Consider the following 23,632-nt stretch of genomic DNA (forward strand, 5'->3'; position numbering starts at 1 on the left):
GCCCCGGAAGCGGAAGGAGCGGAAGCGGAAGCGGCGAGCGGAGGCGGAAGTTGGGGTAGTGGCTGCCGCCGGGCGGCCGCGCGGGGATGGAGCTGGGAGGTGCTCGGAGCCGGTAAGCACCGGGCTGAGCGGGGCCAGCCTCTACCCCTCTGCTGGGCCGTCATCCCCCCCGGGGGCGGACCCGGCCCCTCAGATCCCGCTCCGCCCTCCCCGCCGGGCCCGGCCTTCTGAGGGAAACCCCTCCTTCCGTGAGCGCCTGGATCCTGAGCTGTACCTCGGCAAGGCCGAGGGTTAGCTTGAAATGGCAGCTTAAGTGGCTGCCGCTGGGGCTCCTTTCCTTCGAGAGCAGCTCGGCGTGCCCGTTCTCTTACCCGCTGAGAGACAGGCACCTGGTGGCTGAGGGACTCTGAGCTCACAGCTTGTTAAACTGCTGCCAAGATGCCGTGGTGGGGGATGTAAACAGAGCAAGCAGTTTTCTGGCAAATAGATGTGGTTTCTTCATTTTAAAGCGTGGTAAAAGACGTAAGAATAAATAAGGGGAAAGTACAATGTATTACCTCACCATAATCTGATACGAGAAGTAGCTACTATCACAACAAGTGGAATATTTTTTCTTTAAGTCAAAGTAGAGTTAAGTTTCATCTAAGTAGCTGTATTTTTTGAAAGTTAGGCAGAATGTTCCTCTGATAGCATGTTGGGTTTTTTTCAGACGGTGTTTTTACAGACACTGTTCATTCTTTGAAAATAATAACACCTTGTGGGAAGTGCGATCTGTGCTGAACAGATGTCTTTTCTTCTGTAATCACCTCTGTTTGGAGTCTCTCCCTATCTCAAAGGCAAAGTCAAGCAGAGAGCTGGAGCAAGCTCCAAATTAACAAGTTTTCACTGTTGTGAAGTTTATCATAACATTAAAATTAGTCCTTGGAAAGTAATAGAATATGCATAAGATTTCTGGGAAAAATTATATATATGCACGTAAGTGGGAAATATTTTCTGTCCCCAGCTTTAATCACTCCCTCGTGTTTCCCAGGCCTGAATGAAGGATGTTTGCTTTCCAAAACGAGTCTTAGAGAGTGTATTTGCCAGCATTTTGGTATCAAATGCAACAGGAGGCAGTGAATCTCACAGACTAACAGAATAAATTAAAGCACGGAGCCTTTAGCGCTCATGAGAATTGAAAATGTGGACAGCTGTGTTCTTCTCAGGTTTAACTCAAAGTGATTTTTCTGCTTCATTCACTAGTCAGAAGACTAGAAGTTCTAATCACCATAATAGTTGGAATTTTCCTTTTGTATTTACAAGTGCACAGGGGAAGAGTAGCATCTTTCTTACAGAAAAGGGAAGTATAGAATTGAATGTGAACATATTATGTGGGAATGTTACTTGTCTTCCCTTCAACCTGTTCAGAAGAGTGATTTTTGAAAGAGACTTTACATTTTATTATATGTAAAAAAAGTTACCATACTAACGTACATGATCCACGTGGGAAATATGCTTAGCTACAACAGCAAAAATACAGCATAAATAATGGTGGTACAGTGTTTTCCCTTTTCAGTTTAGGGGTTAAGGAAGCTGAGGTTTTCCTCTACGATTACTATTGATGTTGTAGGTGTGATATGTTTTTGCCTTAGAATCTAATTGTTGTTGAGGTTGTCTAAACTGCCTTTTTTATGTGGCTATGGAGTTTATTGGCAGGGCCATTAGCACATCTTTGCCGAAGCTCTATGTTGTAAGCAAAACTTCATTAAAATCAGTATTTCCTATGTATCTTGCTGGATTTCTACTGGTGAGCAATTCTGTGGCTCATCTTTAATCAGAGAAATGCCTTTTGAGCTCACATTGCAGGTGTAAACTGAAGTCTATTGGGGGGGAACTTAAATAATAAAAATGTTCTTCATGTTCTAAATTAGTTTTGCAATTTAATATTTAAAATTCATCTTAGCGTTTTATTTCATTGTAGGTAATTTAAATGATTTCCTAGCATGGACACTGTTGCTAGCCATAGTTGTCATCTTCTCCAGCAGCTACATGAACAACGCATTCAAGGTCTTCTCTGTGACTGCATGCTGGTGGTAAAAGGTGTCTGCTTCAAAGCACACAAAAATGTGTTAGCTGCTTTCAGTCAGTATTTCAGGTATGTGACAGAAAATTCTTCTTTTTCAAAAATGAACTGTATGTTGTTGGTTGAGGTTTTCTCTAAGAAGTTTGTTGTTTTTTTCTGGTAGTGACAGACGAAGTAATTGTCGGAGTGTAAGGGGAAAAGTTAGTTTGTGCAGAGATAAATCTGTGTCAAATACATAATCTAATTAAAAGCTATGACAATCCTAATTTATTTTCTAGATATACATAGTTAAATGCTACAGTGTTTGAGTTTGGCATTTTCCTCAGTTGCTTAAGGTACCTTTCAGTATTTGAGTATGAAAAGGTAACTCTTTACAAGTTGCATAGTAGAGTATATGAACAAAGGCACATAAGGGATATAATTGATGAAACAATTCACGTTATCCATTTTTGAATAACATAAATTGTTTCATCAATTATATGTTCAAACTAAAATCTAAATGTATAGGTTATTATTGCATCTCTATTTAGAACAGGTTCTCAGGGAGACAACATCTACATTTTGAAGTTTTAAAGCCCATGGAGCCACATCACTTTCCCCTCTGTACAGCCCTCATTGATCCTCCAGATTTTGGGGGGTGCTGGATCTCCAAGCTTAGTGTTTTACATTAGTTATGAGTAAGCTGCTAGATCTGGCATTTTATAGACCTTTCTGCTTGAAACATCTTCAAAGCTTGACTACAAGTTCTTGTGTGAGAAAATTATTTTTATTATGACCAGGGAAAAATGATAAGAGGCTGTTTTTCCTTTTTCTTTTCTAGTGTTGTAATCCTGATGATGAAGTGAAATTATGTTCAAAGACTGAATTTTTAAAGTAATTGAAGATGCTCAACTCTTATTAAAATTCAGTTGGATATAAGTGACTAATTAATTTAGACTTGCAACCCAGATCTGTTTGTTATAGTTCTGGTTTTAATTAAGGTAGTATGACCTGGATGTATGAAGGAATTTGGGTGTGGGCACTGTGTTCAGAATAGCATGACAGTAAGAGGATAGGACAGCTGGGAATGCATCTGAAACTCTGCGTTTCTGAATTTTAAGCCTGGACTCCCATTTGCTTGAAATTTAGAGCTCATTAATATTATTATAGAATCATTTGCATTGGAAGGGACCTTAAAGATCACCTAGTTCTAACCCCCCTGCCACGGGCATATTATGCCCACCTTTAAACAAAACCCAGTTTGAGATTTAACCCACGGAGAGGAATTACCAAGTTGAGGGTACTTCCTGATGTAGGAATACAGCTACATAGGAGTGACCTGACCCTATTTGTGTATAGCATCATTTACTGTGAGAGTATCAGGTTAGAGACTGGAGTTTTAGTGTAAAGGTGTGAAGTTCCTGACTGATGCAGAGTACAAACCCCCTTAATCTAGCATGTGAAGAACTACAGCTCTGATGCTAAGAATACTTTACATCAAAAACTAAAGTCTAGCAAAATCAGAAACTTTAAGGATTCAGTGACAATTCAGTGGGTATTGGTTGGACTGCTGTTTCAGGCTCATATATCTGTCCTCTTCATTATTATTTTGCTTGATTCTCATACAGTAACAAATATACTTTTTGTCGTTGTGAGATAATAGTTTAAAAGTAATGCAAATCTCGTTTGTTATCACCATTCTCTCACCTACTTGGGGAGAAAGAACTAATAATAATAACTTTAATAAGTGTTACTGATAAAGCTTGATAGAAAAACTGAGTTGCCCGATGAGAATAGTTTAGCTGCCTTCTCCTTTTTACTAAAAAATTTCTCATGTCCTGTTTTATTTGCCATAATGGAAGAAGAATCACCATTCTTAGTCAAACAGCTTTTGCAAATAGTCCATAAATACACCACTGCACCTATAACATAAGGAACATCGGTTAGGAAACCACACATATAGGATGTGTTTTCAAAACATTTAAAAGCAGAAGATTAAAGTTACACAAAGGTTCATTTGCTTTGAGCTAAACTTTAAGTGTGCTAGTGTAGGACTAATACATAAGACCAGTAATCGAGCAGTTTGGAAACATGAAAAATTCATCTGCAAAACCACAGTAATCTAGATAAGAACATATAGTGTAAGTTGTTATTTCATACCAGCCAGTCTATTTCAGGTGTATTTTTTATAAGAAAGTGCTCATGAATTACTTGTGTTTGAATATTTGCCTTATTTTGTCAGGACCCTTTTCCAGAATTCTTCAGGCCAGAAGAACGATGTCTTTCACTTGGACATTAAAAATGTAGGTGGGATAGGCCAGATTTTGGACTTCATGTACACCTCTCATCTGGATCTTAGCCAGGACAACGTACAAGCTATGTTGGATATTGCACAGTGTCTCCAAGTGCAAAATGTCCTGAACATTTGCCATACCTTTTTAAAATCTTCTACAGCTGTAGAGCAAACAGCCAACATGCCTTGTAATAACATCTTTTCGCTGCAGAATACTTTGAGTGCAGATACCAGCTGTGCCAATGACAATTATGGAACAAACCTAATGCATGAATGCTCATCTGACACACAAGCTAATAAAGTCTTGGCTGACCACCATTCTCACACATCGCAGTCTCTTAATCTTCACACAGCCTCAGGTGAGATACAGAAACAATCACAAGACCCCTTAGATGGCAACTGCACAGACCTTCCATTTAAGCAACCAAATTACTATTATAAACTGCGCAACTTTTACAGTAAACAGTTCTATAAGCAAAGCACTTGCTCTAATCATGAGAGAGTAGCAGAACAATCCTTTTCTTACAACACATCTACGGAAATAAATACAGTAGAGAATAATTCCTGTACTGTCAGTCACTCTGAATGCATTCTTGAAACCTCTGATCATTTACCATCAAACTTTCTGGTTCAGACTGTGAATGAAGCTGCTCCAGACCAAGATGCAGGCAGCGTGCTTATGCAGCCCACCAAACAGATGCAGCTGAAAAAGGCAGTACACCTCAAAAAGTTAAATTTTCTAAGATCTCAGAAATCTGCAGAGGAGCCACCTGAGCCTAAGAGAGATAACAGCAGAGTAACAGGAGTAGTTGAACCTGTAAATGAAAATACCATGGACATGACAAGTGTTAGAGTAACTGAAGAAAAGGAAGTGGAAGATGTAGCAGATTCTGAGAATATTGAACAAACTGTTGAAATTGAAAGATCTCAAGGTCCTTTGGAACAAGAAGGGCAATCACAGACTCTTCAGTCACAGAGGCAATATACTTGTGAATTATGTGGGAAGGCTTTCAAACATCCAAGCAATTTGGAGCTCCATAAAAGGTCTCATACAGGTACAGTTATCAATAACTTGGTCTGCAGACCAAATATTACAGTTAAAGAGGATGTCTTGCAGTATCTCTTGATTGAGAGAAGCTGCTTATGGGTCTGCTTTCAAAAGGGTGTGGTTTTGTCTTTTTTTTTAAAAAATGAGTACTCATACAGGAGTAGACCTTAAGACTGAGTTTAGCTGAGAGTTTTAGCTGTATAAAAGATGTAGCCTTCCGTTTCTTTTTTCATGGCTATTTTTTAAAGAACGTTGTGTGATATCTCAATGAAAATTAAGTGTACATGGATAGAAGACTATATTATAGGTGTTGTAGATCACCTCAGTTCTCTGTGATCATATATTCATTGTAAGACACAAAGGATTAGGGCTTGGTGTTCATTTCTTTTTAACCTGTAGAAATCTAGTCAATAACTAATTTACACTTTTTTCCTAGTGTGAATAACTTTCTTCACATTTCCCTAGAGAGTAATGCTCTTGCAAACAAATAGGCCACAGAGCGAATGGGAATTTTGAATTCATTTACCTTGTTTTGAAACCTCACAGGTGACATTCTTTTTGAAGTAGCGTAGATTTATTTCTAAGTATCTTTTAATTCTAGTGAAATGCAAGACCTAATTTAACTTCGAATTAACTATAATTCGTCTGTAAAATTTAACCAGCATGTTCTATTATATTTCTACAACTTTAGATATGCTTTTTTAAAAGGGTTTTTAAGAATTACCTTAGTTAATCAAGTAACACCATTGATTTGAAGTCCCCGAGATGGCATTATTCCTGATTAAGCTGTTAAATATGTTTTGACTTTTTTCCCCCTATATTAAATATACAGATGCATCTCTCTGTCTTGTTAAATAAACATCACTTTGCAAATAAGCGTACATGTATCAGCACTTTGACAGTAAATGGGAGTCTCTCTTAGCAGACAATTTCTTTGGTTAATTGATCCTTAATATTAAGAATTTATTCTTCCATAGTTTTAGTAAAAAAAAAAAAAAATCTTTCCAGAACCTGAATATATGAACATTTGCTTTAGGTTCCTGAAGTTTTCACTTGGTATCTTTGAGTATATCTATATGTTCACATTACTAATACTACTGTTTTTTATAATTTGGTCTCCTGTGAAAGACTTGCATGTGTCTCTTGCCTGGATCCTCTCTTTGGCTTGTGTATTTTTTTTAATCTGTTATCTAATTTGAAGTGATGTTATCAGGTATATTTGAATATCTTAGAAATTTCAGGAAAATAAATGATCAGATATAGAATATAGAGCATCTAGAAGGTTCCCAAATTAGGGTGAGACTCTGAAGTCAGTAGCGTGTGAGTTTGTGCTAGGCAATCTGTGTGAAAGAGACCCCCAGTTATGAGAAATCTGTTAGAATTTGCCCTTCCTTAGACATCACGATCACTGGAGGAAATCCTGGTTTCGAGAGTACTGGTGCCCATTAAGCTATTTAGATTTTTAAGAGTGTATTGCCCTAGCAGTAGATTTAATTACTGTATGTTTCCAAGTCTACTAAATCATTTAAAACATGAGGTTCATAGTTTAGTTTACCTCTTTTAATGTATTGTACCTTAAAGGTCAGAAGAGTGAATTAGGTACTAAGCTTTATGAGAGAAAGAGGAGACTATAGCCCATGCTACAAGTGTTTTACAAATTATTTTTTATCTTTAGACACAGCACGGCCAGCAAATACTTAAAAGTGTAGGAAAATGAAAGAGAGGAAAAGGGTTGTAGTAGCTTTGCAAAGCTATTTGTGTGTCACAGCTTATTTCTTTCTTGATATTTTAGATATGTGCTTCCACTCTATGTAAGCTCTGGTATATGTTGTTTCATGTTCCACGGCACTGCCTGTTACAAATTAGCTTTATACCTTGTGTAAGAAAAGTGATCCTAGACTTAGTTTTGTTGTTGTCGCTGTCTTCTACTAATCTGAGTATACATTGGATTCAGGAATTCCATGCTGCTTTTCATCCACCATGTTCTTCCAATAGTTTTCAAAAATTTCTGGACTTGAATGCTATTTAATGTGACATTGATGTTCTATAGATGTGCTAAATTGGCAAAGTTTAAGAACATAAGTTTAACAAATAATAAGCTCCTCAAAGAAGGATGGGAGAACTGAGACATATGACTTGATAGGCCTGTTTGCTTGCCTGCGTTTTTGGGGGGTCCTGTTAATTTGTTTTAAAATATCCAACTGTTGCAAAAAGAACACTTGGAAAATTACAGTGGATAGCGAGTAGGATGTTAATATAGGAAGGGTCTGTAGCTGAAGGTAGAGGACACATCTGCATCATCAGTACTAGGTATACTGGTAGTTAAGTAATGTAGGTGTATAGTAAAAGCCATTTCCATTCATCTGCTATTTCAGAGAACAAAGCAGATTACTATCTAATCAATTTTATTTAAAAACATTAATTTTCTAGAACTGAGCAAAAGGGTTAGCAAGTGTTTAAATATTACGGTGCTCACTGAAAGCCCTCTAAATCTGGCTTTGCTGAAGAGGTGAAGGAAGCAAGTTACTAAAATGGACCATTCACACTGGCAAGCTAGTTTTTAATCCACAAATGACAGCTCTTTAAACACAAGTGCTATGGTGGCCTGCTCATCAAGAAAAAGCACGTGTGAAATTCTCTATACTTGAACACTAGGAACTACTAAAGAATTTACAGATTAGTATGGTTGTATTGATAAGTTGCCTGAAGACAGGCATGTTATGTTCAATAAGTCATTGTATTGGGTTGCCTAGCTGTTTTGGTTTATTGGTAGCAGATATTTAAAGGAATCTCTAAATAGAGCTTATTGCACTGACTTTAAGATTGATTTTTACTTGACTGAATGTTATAATTTGTTTTTTATTAGATTGACCTTTCTGAAAAAAAAGAAGGAAGCAAGCATAGCTCTCTTATTATCTATCCAGGAACATCCAGTGTTTTGGGTTTTTTAAAAAATACTTTCAGGAAACATCTCAACCCCACCCACACCCCGACCCTGTGGAAAGAACTCTTGGCAGGATGGAATACAACGTGAGCAGCATCACACTGTTATGACACAGTGCTGGTCCTCAGCCTTTTCTTTCCAAGCTTTGCTTGAGCAAGTTGCCAACATTCCATGCCTTAGTGGGTTCTGCTCCTCACCTTTGTGACCTCTTCAGGAATACCACTTCTGCCTTCACGCCTTTCTCTTCTGGAGCTCACACACCACTGCTTTGATCCCACCGCTGTGCCGCCTTCATCTTCATCTCTTGCAGCGCATCAAACAAGAAAGGTGCAACAGAAGATAGAAAACACAAGGCAGTCCGAGGGTTAAAAATGAAAAATTCCCCGGATGTCTGTTTAAGCACTGTCTTAACTATAGTTCAGTTAGTACTTTTCCCCAACTTTTCTCTATTCCTGTTGATCCAGCATGGTCTTTGAGAAGATTAATGTTCTCAGATAAAGTTTTTTTTTGTTTGGAGTTTAATGACAGTCATAGAATCATAGAATAATTTGCTTAGAATAGTCCTGAGTTCATCCATTCCAGACCTCTGCTCAAGGCAGGTCAAATTATATTGGGTTGGTTTGCTCATGGCCTTGTGTAGTCAAATTTTAGCTATCTCTGAGGACACAGATTCCACAAACTCCAGGCAACCAGTTCCAGTGTTTGACCACCCTTATGGCGTAAAAGTTTTTTTCCTATATGTAGTCAGAATTTCTCATGATCTCACTTGCATCTGCTGCCTCCTGTCCCATTGCTTTATACCTTCCAGAACAACCTGTTTATGTCTTTCCATTCCATGTAGATGGCAGTAAGATTTCCTGTTTGCCTTAGTTTTTTAAGGCTCCAGATGTGGTCTCACCAGTGATAAGCAGAGAAAGATCATCTTTGCCTTGCTAGCTGCACTCATGCTAGTAAACTTTAGGAAGCAATTAGCCTCACTCTACCTGAGGGATGCTACAACACTGAATAATTTGGTATTTCTGATAGAATTCATTCTTGGAGTAAGCTACTTGATATGTCCAGTGGTTTGGAGTTTTATGCAGGTGCAGAATTGTTCTCCAAAAAAATTATTCGTTTCTTTTCAAGCAAAACTTTTTCATTTTACCTCTGTCATCAGGGGAAAAAACCTCCAACTCTTTGTGCATCAGTACAGTTAAAACGAGTTAAAACAGTTAAAACCTACAAAAATAGTTGTGAGAAATTTGAGCTTTCCTGCCCCTCTAGTTATTTCAGGGTAGATTTCTGTTTGGATAATAGTCTTTGTATCAACAGTAACTTTCTTTTTTTTTGGTGTAGGAAATTTCTGCAGAAATTACTACTAGCGTTTTTTATCCTCCATTTAAAATCACCTTGATGCTTTTATGGTTGTCAGAAGCCTTTCCAACTGCCACGCACCTGGCTCCCTGTTGGTTTCATTTGTATTTGTGTAGTCAGTGCCAGAATTTTTGCAAATTTAGAGCCATAATGAAATCAAGCCTCAATGTTCTTTATAGTTGAGCTATTGGATAGTTGAGTCATTGGTTTCTTAATTTTTATCTTTAATTGAATAAAAGCTTTCTTGAAACTACTGTATCATTTCTATTCTTCATTAAGTAGAACAAGTAGATTTAGCCTCAAGTTGTTAGACTAACTGCAAGGTTTCTGTCTGTGAAGCCACGTGACTGTATGCTTATTCTCTGCTTTAATATCTTAAGAGAATTGCATTTAGTCCTTGATCCTCAAATATGTTGAAAGAACGTTGTGTGTATTTGTTGTCAGGGAAAGAAAATGGAACCTTAACACCTGGATATTGTACATGTTGCTTGTTACACTTCGAAGGACAGAGGAATAACACTGATGTGGAGAGTTCTTGCTTAAAGAGAAGGCTACAAATAGCCAAGAGGTCTTCTGCAAAATCAGGGAAATTACAATTAAAAAGCAAATAAAATTCTTTAGGCAGATCTTGAATCAGCACCAAAAAGTAATACAGTACAAGATCTCTTTTTCCTTCTGGAAATATCTGTGCTCAGAATCACTAATTTTGTTTCCCTGTATCTCTGGGTCAGATTATATTATGTTCTTTTAATGTATAGTTAGACTTATGACACTATCATTAGAAGTCTGACTGTCATTGAATTCAGTGGTATTTGAGCATTATTATTGTTTTAAAAATTCTAGAAGATGCACAGAGATTTTTATCAACAGTGTAAAAATTAGGAAACCAAGAACTGAGCAGGGAAAAAAACGCCTTTATGAAATGCTGTAGAGGAGAAGTGATTAGAAAAATGTATTTGCCTCAGTTTGACAGCTAGAGAACTAAGTATTGTGCAATCACATCCTAGATTGAGAGTCAAGTTATTTTTAAGTTACAGTGGGCTGCACTATTTTTTTTACTAAAGCTGCTCATGTATTTGGAGATGGAAGAATACCAGTTTCATATATATAAATTCAGAATTTTTGAGCAAAATACTTGGGTTAATTATCAGATACTTTTATACAGGATGAGAATTCAAAGGCAAATATGTATTTGCTGAAAGTGAACAGCTACATACTGATCAGAGATGTACGATACACATCATAGAGAAAACAGAATCCTTCCAAATTAGTTTCTCTGCATTCTCTATGCTTTCTAAGAGTGGGACCTTTCTGTATACAAGTGGAAAAACTAGTGCACTTCTCATAGCTATTGTTGTTGTTGGACTTCGTCACGTATTCTGTTTTTCCTGGAGGTATGGTACCCCTTTCATCTGGGGAAAAAATTTACAAAACATTCCCATGCTTATGAAAACTCTTCTACCTACTTGTTTTGAAAGAGAATTTCTGTTTCTGAGCAAGTCTGATTTTCAGGCTTAATGATAAATGCTGTACTTCCCCCTTGAGTTTCTCCTTAAATATATGGGTAAGTGTCCTTTGGGGGATATTTTTACTCTTATATGTTTTGAAAGGAAGCCTACCAATGTAAAACATTTGTCTTGTATTGCAACTACTAGAAGGTCTATGTTCTGTTTCTTCTCCTTTTAGGTGAGAAACCTTTTGAATGTAACATTTGTGGGAAACACTTCTCACAGGTGGGAATATTTTATATTATGGTACTTACACTTGAAAATGAAATGCATCTATGTGTTGATTCTAAAAATAAGCTTGGTTTTAAATCCATAGGTATTGTTTGTTCAAAGACAAACAACTTCAGGGATAAAATATTGAAATGTCTGAGTTGAAAATAACATGTTGAGTATTTTAGATTTCTTTGATAGGTTTTGTACCTTTGATTCTGTCTGTTCTCAGTAGATGTGTTATGTATTTTACCTTCAAATGAATATTTAACTATACAGAACCACAACTATAATTGAAATACCAAAAGCATTAATTTTCACACTGTGCTTTTGCCTTATGCTTTAGGGATGTGTTTTTAATAGCACTTTTATAGTGTCTGAAAAAAATACAGGGTAGAATTTTAGATAATGTTGTATTCACAGTGCAGTTTCATCTTCCTAAATGTCATAAATTATTAAGCAGAATTTTTGAGTCAGTTTCCTTCTGTGAAGAACAACAGCACAGCCTGTCTGAAGGGACAAAACTCAGCTATGATTCAGAAAGATACTCTTGTGAAATTACATGAAGGGCCTAAGCTTTAGCTGCCTTAATTTGCCCTCCAATGCTTGCTGCAATTCATTTGTGTTTCTACAAATTTGGTGCCTAGTTGTCTTATGTTTCCTAGATGTCTATTTCTTTTCCATTTTCCTTCTTGGAATATGTGTACTTAAGTACAGGAGACAATAGACAGGTGAATAATTTTATACTAAGAGTAAATAATAATTATTGCTGAATGACTTTGGTCTTTCTTTTGGTTTAAGAATTAGAATTATGTGACCTTTGTCTACCCACCCAACAGTGATTGTACTTGGGCAAAACTGGATCTGCTTATTAGGCAAAGAAAGTGCATTTTCATTAATTTTGATGATTGAACTTTTAGTTATTAAAAGGGAGATATTTCCAAATTTCATTAAAAGCACTTTTGGCAAATGCAGTGGTATTCTGTACCGTTACTGTGGAGGAAGAAGGAATAAAAAAGCTTCATGCCCTCGGAGTACATGATGGGCATGACAGCCTCCTCATGTAACGCACATTGCGCCTCTTTATTTAGAAACAAACAAACAAAAACCCAACAAAACTGGACATTTCTGCTTTTTAATTGAACAGTCTTAAACAGCTTCCTTCCTCTTCCATACCTATTACCTCACTTGCCTGAAAGTACTGATAAATACATATTGATGGACAATTCCTGCATGTCCAGACTGTGAGCTATAGCGTTCAGCTTGTCTGCTCAGTTCTTCAGGTCATAAAAGGGAACTTGCATACCTCTGAGGTACTTCTTTTGAATTGCACAAATAAGTAAGACTCTACCTACCAGAAAGAATGAGGCAAGGATAGTTATGATCTACTTTTTGTTTAAAAGATTATCTCCATTCTTGCTTTTGATCCTTCTCAATCTGCAGGCACAGAAATAGTAACACTTTTCTTATCTAAGCCTGATGTTCTCTGCTTTTGGGAGAGTGCAGTTATGCCTAGTAGTATGTCTGCTCCTGCAAGGTGTGACTGACACTTTCTGTTGGAAGGTGAAACAAAAAATGAAGAAAGTAGGGATTGACATAGGAGCTCAGTTGGAAACAAATAACTGTAAATGTCTTTGAGTTTTGGAGGAAAAAGATTCCTTTTCTACTTCCAAGCCTGTGTCTACCCTTACTGCTAGTACACAGCCTGTTGCTATGTGGCCATTCTCTGGCTGGTGAGCTAGGATGTCATGCTTTACCTCCTGACTACCTCCTTCTGCAGATCTTCTTTTAGGGCATTATATGCATTATATGGATTAAGTCTAGCATATCTTTTTAGTCTGTGAATTTAAGAGGAGTGTTTATGCAGTCAGCAGCAGTTTCTTTCCTTTCACCAAAATTCTGGTAGAAGTCCTCATATACTTTTTCACAGAGATGACCTTAAAAGCTTAGGAAGAATACAAGTTACTGATGTTTTTACCTTTTTTTTTTTTGTCTCAGCATAGGTAATAACAAGCTTTTCCCTTCATTAGGAGGAGTGATACAGGCTTGTAATTAGGAGATGGCTCTTCCTGCTACTCTGTAAAAAGTTTCTTGCTAAAAATGCCTGTATAGGAACTGTTTCAGAATAATTCTTGCACTTCAGATTCACCCTCTGTCCTTTTCCAGAATCACTTTCAAATGCCTATGATATAGTTTGTTTTGTGATGTGGGTAGAGGTAAAGGGTTTGTCTTTTGTATGTTTCTCTTAAATGCACCTCTGCATAAAATCCTCTGTTTGCAAAGCACAAATTGCTCCATAAAGAATTCTGCTTAGTCTTCTCGTTCCTCAGAAACAGATATCTAGTGCCTCTCTCTGAATGGATTTCAGTATTGTAAAGTTTGACATGGAAGAATAGTGGCTCAGTCTTACTGCTGTCTGAAAAACTTTACAGAGGTTAAAGAAGGCTCTCAGGGTTCACGAAGCGATCCATTTAATACTGTTCTGTGTGTCTGCGCAAATTCAGTTCTGGTATATTATAAGCTGTGATTACAGTGATTGGTTGTCACAGGTAGTTTATTATCTAAAGAAGTCATGAGAAATTACTAATGGGTCTTAGTTTTGTTGTCCTCCTGTGACCAAGGAGAATGTGGTTATCTTTGCATCCCCAATTTTCTTTCCTAATTGAAAGGACTTAATGTTCCTCTACTGTGCCTAGATAGAACCAGGCAGTTATCTGTCAAAGAGAATGGAAGAGTTAAAAACTGACCATTGAAGTATGCACAGTTTATGGAACATCTGCAGCTCTTCTGTCCAGACTAGCTGCATCTTGTGCTTTGAGAAATGAACTTTCAGTGGATCAGCCATGCAGAAGCACCAGTGGCTTTAAAAATATATTTTCTTAGAAGTTGTGATGAGTAAGATGGTTTTGTCTGGTCGTTATCTGGTTTGCCTGCTAGACTAGCATGATTTTTACAGGATTAGGAGAGAAAAGATATGTAATAAAAATTAGTTGCCAGTTAATTCCAGGTTTGGAGCAGTTGGCACAGAGTATTTTTTGAATTGAATTGTTTATCCTGTCCTTTTCTTTTTAACCTCCTGGTATGTGAATTCAGGTATTTTGATGTAACAATATTTTATTTGTAGGGCAGGGAAAATTACACTAACATTAACCATATTACTATTAAGTTTTCTTTTTCACTGCTATCTAGATTGTGTAGTTTATAATTGGACCTGTTTTCAACTACAGATCTTTCTTTTTCCTTAGCATTTGATTCCAGGCTTCTTTTTTATTTATTCAATGTAAAATTGCATACATAAGCAATATGATTTTGAAGTACATGGTAGCCTGTCTTTACTAGATAAGAATGCTTGAGTTTATACGTGCTTCGTAGTTTTCACTGCCTTAGAATTAGGAATAAAAAGCCAGTGTCATAGTTCCCATCATTGTCTTTTTATCTGTATGCAACAACAAGCTAGCTCAATTTAAACGTTTGAATTACTGTTGCTTCAGGCAGGTAATCTCCAGACACATTTACGTCGACATTCTGGTGAAAAGCCATACATTTGTGAAATCTGTGGGAAAAGGTGAGTGGAATTGTTCATGATAACATCATAAAACTTGTTCATGTTTTCTTTAATCTTCATGATAAACTAAGGCCCAAGGGCTAAGGGAGCATGCTGATCAATTTTGTTAAAAATACTTCAGGTTTAATACTGATAGAATTAAAAGACACGTGTGTCTGCAGATGTCTTGTTGCAAATCACTATAATAAGATAAACGCGTTACCACATATGTAGTCTAGGGTCTTGATTAATCAATTTGCTGTTTATTTGTGTCTTTAGTTAGGGTTATACTGTTACGTGTATTTTGAACAGTGTGAGTCACAATAAGTCACCTAGTTTTGTACCTTTCCTTTAGATTTTTTTTCATTATTTGGTCATATAATTTTTATTACATTTTAAGGAAATTATGAAGTATGGGAAACCTTATGAGTTCAAGCAAAGCATTAAGTATTTCTGCCTTCTGCTAACAGGTGTCAGGAAATACAGTCATTTAGGAGTAGCATTCATACTTAAGTTAAATACAGAAAAAATTAGTAACATTAATGGTGAAAAGATTTTTTTTTTGTTTTGTTTCTTTTTCTAGCATATGTTTAATTAGACGTTGCCAAAATGTCACTTCAAAATATTTTCTCTTAAATGCATCTGTTTATCTGTGTTTTAGATTTTAACCTTTGTTCAGAACATCGCACATTCTTTATAGTTGATTTCCACACGATACTTAGTTTAGGAGAATTAAGGGGCTTATGAAGAAAGTAATTGTATTTGCGTGTTCTGTTACAGATTTGCTGCTTCTGGTGATGTTCAACGTCATATTATTATTCATTCTGGAGAAAAGCCTCATCTGTGTGATATCTGTGGCAGAGGTATGCAAAAGCCAAGGTTTCTGCCTCTGAGGTTTTTTGACCGAAATGCAAGGAGTCATTTTTCATCTCAGTGTCTGTCATATATTTCTAGGATTCAGTAACTTCAGTAATTTAAAAGAGCACAAAAAGACCCATACAGCAGATAAAGTATTCACCTGTGATGAATGTGGGAAGTCATTCAACATGCAACGAAAATTAGTAAAGCACAGAATTAGGCACACCGGAGAGAGACCATACAGCTGTTCAGCATGTGGTAAGATTTACTGTGAATAGATTGGTTGTGTCCTTGCTTTTGAAATGATAAGTAGAAGTTCCTATGTCAGCAGAATAACAATTAACCAAAATTATTTTAAATTGAAATACCATATTGTGAAAGTTTTCTGCAAAATCTGCTGTCTTGCGTCTGTTGTAGTCCTTTCATTTGGTGTATTAAAACTTCTTTGACTGTTGTAAATAAGTGTAGAAGTGAATTTATGTTGATGAATAGAGAAAGAAAATAAGAGGAATCAACACATATACATGTTTGCTAGAGAAGTACCGATACTATCTTCTTCAAAAATTGTTTTATTTTCAGTGTAATCCTTTCTGATGGAAAGCTGGGTTTGACATCACTTGGCTGTCAATGGAATCCTTTTTCTTCCTTCCTTTTTTTGTTTCCAGTTGAGTACTGTTCAGATATAACTGCATTCAGAGAGCTTGATAATTGCAACCGTTTGCTACTTTGCTTCAATCTCTGTAATCTCTGTAATAAAATCAAAACTTGGTCAATGCTTCATACCAGAGAACATCTAGTTTCAAAATGTGCTAGATAAGTCATGCTTCTGAGTGGTCTCAAAATGGTTCTTTGATCAATGATTCAGCCCGATATATCATAGTTCTCAGAAACTGCATTGTCTCATACACTACTTAGTATCGTGCATACTACTTATTTTTCTGCCTTAAGTGCTATTTTAGTATAATTTCATGTTCTGAGGAATCTGTTTTGGAGGAAGGTAACTCCATACAATAATGTCCATCTGCAGTATGTTTTATTTGTAATGCCTTGAGGCGCAAGGAAAGCTAATATTATCAGGAGGTCTTGCATCAGATGGAAGAAATATAGACATGCAGGATATAAAAGTATAAATAAACGTTTTTGTTACTGTATTTAAAATAGGCTTGTTTTCATCTTGTCTTGTAGTGGGTTTTGATAATTTTTCATTTTAGGCAGGTAAAAGAGAAGGCAAAAATTGTACAAAGAGGGTCCGATCAAACGTTAAGGAATTATTCACATTAGGCAAAAAATCCCTGTGTATTATTCCAGTAAATTGTTATCTTACTGTTTAATGGATTTTCTAAGGAGAAATCTGTGCAGTAGAATGAAAAGTATTCTGCTGAAAATTGAGACGGCAGTTTTACTGGGCTTTCAGATAATACCATTCATTTCTGTTGGTATCTGTCCATGCAAACTAACATAATCTTTAACCTAGGTAAATAGAGATAAAATCACAAGTAAGTACCAGCTTATTTCTACTGGCCTAAAGTATGTGAGGTGTCTGAATCATGCAGAGTTCTGGATCTTGATGCTCTCTTATTCTGCTTGTTCTTCTGCACTTTGCTTTGGGTCAGCCTCAGATGCTTTTTTTCTTTGCAGTGTGGTAACTGAGCTTATTTGAGCCTGTGGTTCGAAACATGGGAAAGTAGTTGAATATTTTCAAGCTGAAAGAGGGTAGATTAAGCTGAAAGAGGATAGATTTAAATTAGATATTAGGAAGAAATTTGAGTGGTAAAGCACAGGAACAGGTTGCCCAGAGAAGTCCTGGGTACCCCCTGCCTGAAGGTGTTCAAAGCCAGGTTGGATGAAGCCTTGAGATGCTTGGTCTAGTGGAAGGTGTCCCTGCCCATCCAGTGGGGTTGGAACTAGATGATCTTTAAGGTTCCTTCCAGCCCAAACCTTTCTATGGTTCTATAATTTTATTGTATTCTAATATTTACAGCTACAGAAAATTACAGTTTTGACAGATTCTCTGTCTAGAATATAAAAAATTATCTGCAGCATTACTCTAGCTCAAAATTAACAAAAAAAATTTTGCCAGCACTTTAAGAATAGTTCCCTGATAATGAACAAACCGTGTGATGCAGTTCTTACTGGAAAAAATATATTTGGAAGTTTATCAGCAGACTGTTTTTCCAGGCAGATGAATTAAATTAGTTATTTTTATATTTTTTTTCCTCCATGAAGATTGATGCGAACTGAGAGCACTCATAACTTTCAAATACTAATGGATACTCCCATCTCTTGAGACAAAAACTAAAGCCCTGGGAAGCACAAGTTAGAAACTCAGATCAGGAAGAAGAAACTTGTCATTGAACTTTTTCATGGAACTTGTTTGAACCTGTTGTAAATAAACAAAGTACCACAACTGGGACATACCATACCTTATCACTTGATATTTTCTGTATTAAAAACATGTTTATGCACTTGTGTCAAGAGCTAAATCTTAATCTGTCACTTTTGTCTTGTAGGGAAATGTTTTGCAGGCTCTGGTGACCTGCGCAGACACGTGAGGACTCATACAGGAGAAAAACCCTATACCTGTGAAACTTGTAACAAATGCTTCACTCGCTCAGCTGTTCTGCGGCGGCACAAGAAAATGCATTGTAAATCCACTGATGAAGGTCCAAACACACTAGATGAATTTACTCAAGGTATTGAAACTTCTGACCTTGACAGATCTCAGAGTTCTGACTCCTTTGGCCAAGAAATGTCTGTTACATTGTTACCGGTGTCTGTTAAATTTCCCATTCGTCCAACTGCAAATTCAACGGAATTTGATAGCTCTGCAGATTCGTACTGTAAGTTGCAATCAATGATTCAGCACCATGACTCAGCAAACCAACAGAAACTGAACATGGATTCTGCTAAACTCCCAAAAGCTCAGACACAGCCAAATCCACCACCACCATATGCTTATGCAGATGTAGATGTATCTTCTGCAGAAGAGCCCTTACATTCTGATAATGTTCCCATGATTCGTTCCTCTATGGTTAGCTTGGACAGTCATTGTAATGATCCACTCAGCAGTCGAACATCATCTGCTGCATACAAGAATAATGAAGGACCCTTCTTCTCCAGCATGACCCTCTGGGGTTTAGCTATGAAGACCTTGCAGAATGAAAGTGAATTGGAACAGTGACGGCTCAGGTGACTGTATCAAAAGTTCTTAGGGGCACTTAATGCTAAATGATTACAATTGCACTGCAGTATAGAGAGGTCAGAGATAGTTTTCAATCCAACTTGCTTGGATACTGGTAGAAATCAAGATGCGCATGCCCAGAACCCAGTGTAGGCTGCCTTTACACTGCTTCTCAGCAAAGCTCAGATCTAGTTTCAGGGACCTTTGCTGTTCTGTGACTGCACTGTGTAGCTCATCTGTTGCCATGATTTACTCAAATTTGCCATTTAGTAAATTTACTGTTTAACTTGCTATTTTTTACCTGATAATGAAGGAAAGGATGGCCCAATGCCTAATTTCATGTTATGGGTACAATTCCAAGTATGAGTCATCAGAGTTGTGTAAGGGTATAGGTACAAAAAGAGGCAAACATCTAACAAATCCCTAGTGAACCTGATTTTCAGTAGTGGCTTTCTTACTGGTAGAATCATTGGTTTACATGACTTGAGTATTGTGATATTAAATTTAAATATTAAATACTGGGCAATATTTGTGATAGTGCAAAGTAACTGTATATCTAGAAACTTTATTTTTTTACAATAAAAGCTTTTTTTTTTTTTTTTAGTATTTTATAAACTATTTTGCACAGCAGATTATTTGTACAATGAAGGCCAAGATCAGGAAATGCAAATAAAGGGATTTTGTTTTACATTGTATCTTAATTGCTCAATGTGTTTTATCTTTCATAAAAAAATTTCAATAACATAATTCCAGCTATTCCACATATCTTTTCAGTGCTAATGGGGATACCACTGTAAGAAGAACTGCACTATAAAATAAGGACAATCTATACACCAGTAGATTGTCTTGCATTTCAGTGAGTTAGTGTAGAACGCTGGTTAATTTATGGAATGAATAGACTCTTACAGGATAGAAACTTTGCCTAGAGGCCTTTTTCTTCTTTGGTGCTTTGAATAGTTGTATTCATTTTCAGTATAGATCTGTTGCATTTCAAACTGCTTGCTACAGTCTCATGAGTTTTGCTGGCTGAACATTTCCCAACTCATCAAAAAGTTTTAGCAGTGTGTTGTCAAGCATTATGATAAAAATGTCATTAGTTAATGTGGTTTCTGAAATGAAAATATCCTTATGCTGAACTTTTTTTTTCTAAACTTCACAGGCTGGAAAGTCTGAAGCACATACTACTTATTTCCTATAAGGAGTCTCAGTGTTTACCACTAGCAGTATAGCTGTGAGTACAGGTATTTCTTGACAAGACTGCGAGAATTCAGAGTTGCACTTGCATGAAAAATAGCCCAACATTTAATTAGGATTACAAAATGATGTAAAAACCCCAAACATCTGGTTATATATAAATTTTGTTGTGAAAAGAAGCAGTTTGTAGGCTGAGAACTAGATTTCAGTGTTTTGCAAGAGCTGACAAGATCTGGTGTTGCTACTGTTTTGATAACACTGCACTTTATCTACTCAAAAACTAATAGCTGGAACTTGTCTAGTAATTTATATGTAATGTCACATTTTTCTGGTATTAGAAAATATATTGTTAGTTGTATCCCATTAATGCACAAAAATTCAGATCTACTACAATTGGCCAGTTCTTGGTAGAACAAGAATTAGTTTTGCTAGAACAGGAATACAGACCACAGGTGACTTGCATTCTGTGGAACTTCAAAGCCTGGAAAATACAGTATTTGTAATATTTTTAAAATGCCTACCAACTCCCCTCCCATCCCTTAAAGAATTCAAAGATAGCTGTTCAGTTTAACACAATACATTACAATTTCTGGCTTGCCTTTCTTTACTTGGGCCCTATACTTCCCTGTTCTTAAGTGATTTCAACCTGAGTTGAAATGAGAAAAATAATATTGCAGGCCAGAACACAGCACTCCTTAAAACAAAAGGTGCAGAACGTTAAACGGGGTATGCAGCTCTTGAAAGAAACGCACTTCTCTCAATCACCTTTTAATGTAGTGAAAAACTTTTAACTGCTCTGTTAACATAGTGAAAAAAAATCCAGATGCACTGGAGAGCAAGCTGGGTATTTTTTCACCTACCTTTCCTTGTAGTGCACATAGACTAGAAAACTTAAATATCTATATTTTTCCAGCCAGCAAACTCAAAATGAAGAAGGTTTTGTAGTGGTTAATTTTAAAAATGCTAGCATGTAGGGTAGCAGAACGCAGTTCCACAACAGTTGGTATATTTGAACCCTTAGCTCTTCTCTTATTCATTTTCTTTCACCTTATTTACTGTTGAACACTACAGATATTTATGGAAATTGTTCACATGCTATTCCACAATCCATGTATTATGGTTCTGTCCACGACCACGTGTGGTCACGTTCACAGTCACTCCGCTTTACTTACACTAGTGCCTAAGGCAAAATGTGGGGATCTGCCAGTCACTAGCTCTGTAGCATTCTCCTGTCAGAAACTTTTTGGATTTACTCATCCCAAGAAATAACAGAAATTTGATTCTGTTCCCACAAGGATTCTGTGGCTTGGAAAGGACAAATCTGCAATTTGTGAACCTCCTAACTTTTTGATGCCTCTGGTTCTGCAATAATTTCGCTTTCTCTGTTGTATTTTTGTGGAGTCAGTACAGGGCAACTTTAAAACAGAACACATTGTGACCTTTTTGCTCTTCTAACAGAGCATTGGATGTCTGTATGCTTAGTTTTGGAGGAATGTGTTATTAAAGTCTGTCTGTCTTAAAGTGGAAAAGGTATCTTGAGCTGCTTGCAAACAGCTAGATTAGATTGCAAGGTATCAAGTGCATGTTGCACAGAGGATAGTCTCTCTTGTTTGACAGTACTTCTTTCTTTGAGAGTGTTTCACACCAGAAGCATGAAGATTCTCAAACTTGCTACGTTATCATGAATACTGTTTGAAGTTTGGAAGTCTGATAAAACACTCTGTGGCAATGTGGCATCTTTGAGAAAGAAATAGAGAAAACACTGGTAGGAGACAGCAGTCCATCTGCGTTTGTGCAGCTGGAACCAGAAAAAGCAAGAGTTGCAGGCAGGAGCACTAAGAACTGTTACATCTAACTGGCTCAAGGGAAGAGCTGAGCAAGATAGAGATTCAAAAGATGGATGGAGTCAGATGAAAGAGAATGAATTTTTATATATGGAGTAAGAAGTTCTGGATTAAGAAGCTCCATCTCTGCAGCCGCTTTGCAGCAAGAATATCGCTGCAAGAAGATGTATTTTGCTTCTGTGTGTTTCCAAAATCAAATACAGTACGTGATGTTGATTTAGTATTGCCTGAGCTTTTCTCAGCAACATCTCTCTAGAAAATTACCTGAAAAGAGGATGTTTTTCTGTATCTTAAAAATTTCTTATGCCAACCTGTAGGTCCATAATGGAGAGGATATTGGATTAGGAATATGGTCTGAGAGTCCTAATGCTGCCGTAAAGCTGACACAGTTGAAAACCAACAGTAACCCCATGACTTTGAAGAACAGGTGGAAGCCATGACATAATTATTGAGCCAGTAGTATTTCACAAGCAGCAGATGCCCAGCCATAGCTATTGCTCATAAATATCTATAGCCAGCTTGCTGAGGGGTGTGAATAAGCGTCAGTCATTTGGCTAGTAGCAGGCACTGCTAAAGTGCCATAATAATTGATGTTAGTGGCATGCTTTTTAAAAAAGTCAACTAACCTGGCATAGTAAAACCAAAGGACTGCTAATTGTTATTTATTAGAGTAGCTATCCTGTAGTCCAGAGCTGCTGTTCAGTTTTTAAACATTTGAAGGCATTACCAGCATTTTTTTATTGAAGTGCATTAAACCTGTATAAAATGTAACCTGCCTTTTTTATGAGGGTATATTTTCTTTGTGCACACAGGAAAATATTTTATCATATAACTAAGTCGAAATTGAAATAACTTCCTCTCAAAAAAATTATTCTTGCTTATCTTGAGACTTACAGTCTCATTAGAATTTAAAATAGTTGTTTAAGGGAGGAGAACTTCACTAGGAAGGACTTGCCACTTGTTTATTACCTGTTGCCATTGAGCATGTATAGTGCTTTTGTGGTCTGAGACTTTATCAGCATTCTCTCATACTCTTTAAACCTGGCCGACTAGATATTTTGCAGGTTGTTTTTTTTAATTCAGAGATTGGGCATTAGAACAGAGCACTTGTGCTTTGTTTCCATGGCTTCTTCAACAAGTCCAAATAGGCTTAAACTCCTGTTGATAATTTTATAAGGAAGTAATTGCTACACATGAAGTCTTCCCAAAACATCTAAGTGGCATATACAAGAGCAAGCCAAATTTAAGACAAAATCAGTGTGAAGTGAGTGGAACTGGCCCCATAGGCCATTTACTTCTGGAATCCACTTTTTTCTTTCCTTTCATTGTCCTCCCCACTGTGGGTAGCTCCATTCATGTGTGGACAGCTGCATTCAATTCTTGCTGCTCACTTCATGCCACTTACCCACCGCTCATAATCCAGACCAGGGGTTAACATATTCAAGCTCAGTGAGGAAAAATGTAGAGGCATGTAGGTAAACAGAGTCCCACATTGTTATAAAACTATAAATATCTCCTGTGTCTCTGTTTTGCAGTGTGTGCTGGAATTTGGGATATTTAGCTTTCTTGCTAAAGAGCTTGTTTGAGCAGTGGTATGTAAAACAAACATGACCA

At 36.9% G+C, this 23,632-nt stretch overlaps 1 protein-coding gene across 1 annotated transcript; it reads left to right on the top strand.

Moving 5' to 3' along the window:
* The first annotated feature begins 9 nt into the window (after positions 1-9).
* Positions 10-19,673, top strand: ZBTB49 (zinc finger and BTB domain containing 49). The gene is made up of 8 exons (XM_069856331.1): positions 10-112; positions 1,961-2,134; positions 4,284-5,389; positions 11,366-11,412; positions 14,889-14,962; positions 15,722-15,804; positions 15,896-16,057; positions 18,310-19,673. The coding sequence occupies exons 2-8, from the start codon at positions 1,983-1,985 to the stop codon at positions 18,978-18,980; spliced, it is 2,295 nt and encodes a 764-aa protein (XP_069712432.1). The 5' UTR covers positions 10-112; positions 1,961-1,982; the 3' UTR covers positions 18,981-19,673.
* The last annotated feature ends 3,959 nt before the right edge of the window (positions 19,674-23,632 follow it).

The sequence above is a fragment of the Phaenicophaeus curvirostris genome, chromosome 4 (genome assembly GCF_032191515.1).
Source record: "Phaenicophaeus curvirostris isolate KB17595 chromosome 4, BPBGC_Pcur_1.0, whole genome shotgun sequence".
In the NCBI taxonomy this organism is placed as follows: Eukaryota; Metazoa; Chordata; class Aves; order Cuculiformes; family Cuculidae; genus Phaenicophaeus; species Phaenicophaeus curvirostris.

Excerpts from the sequence above, each read along its gene's own strand:
- ZBTB49 (XM_069856331.1), top strand. The coding sequence starts at position 1,983 with ATGGACACTGTTGCTAGCCATAGTTGTCATCTTCTCCAGCAGCTACAT. Across the intron at positions 5,390-11,365 it reads CCATAAAAGGTCTCATACAG|GTGAGAAACCTTTTGAATGT; the intron begins GTACAGTTATCA and ends TTCTCCTTTTAG. Across the intron at positions 15,805-15,895 it reads GTGTGATATCTGTGGCAGAG|GATTCAGTAACTTCAGTAAT; the intron begins GTATGCAAAAGC and ends ATATATTTCTAG.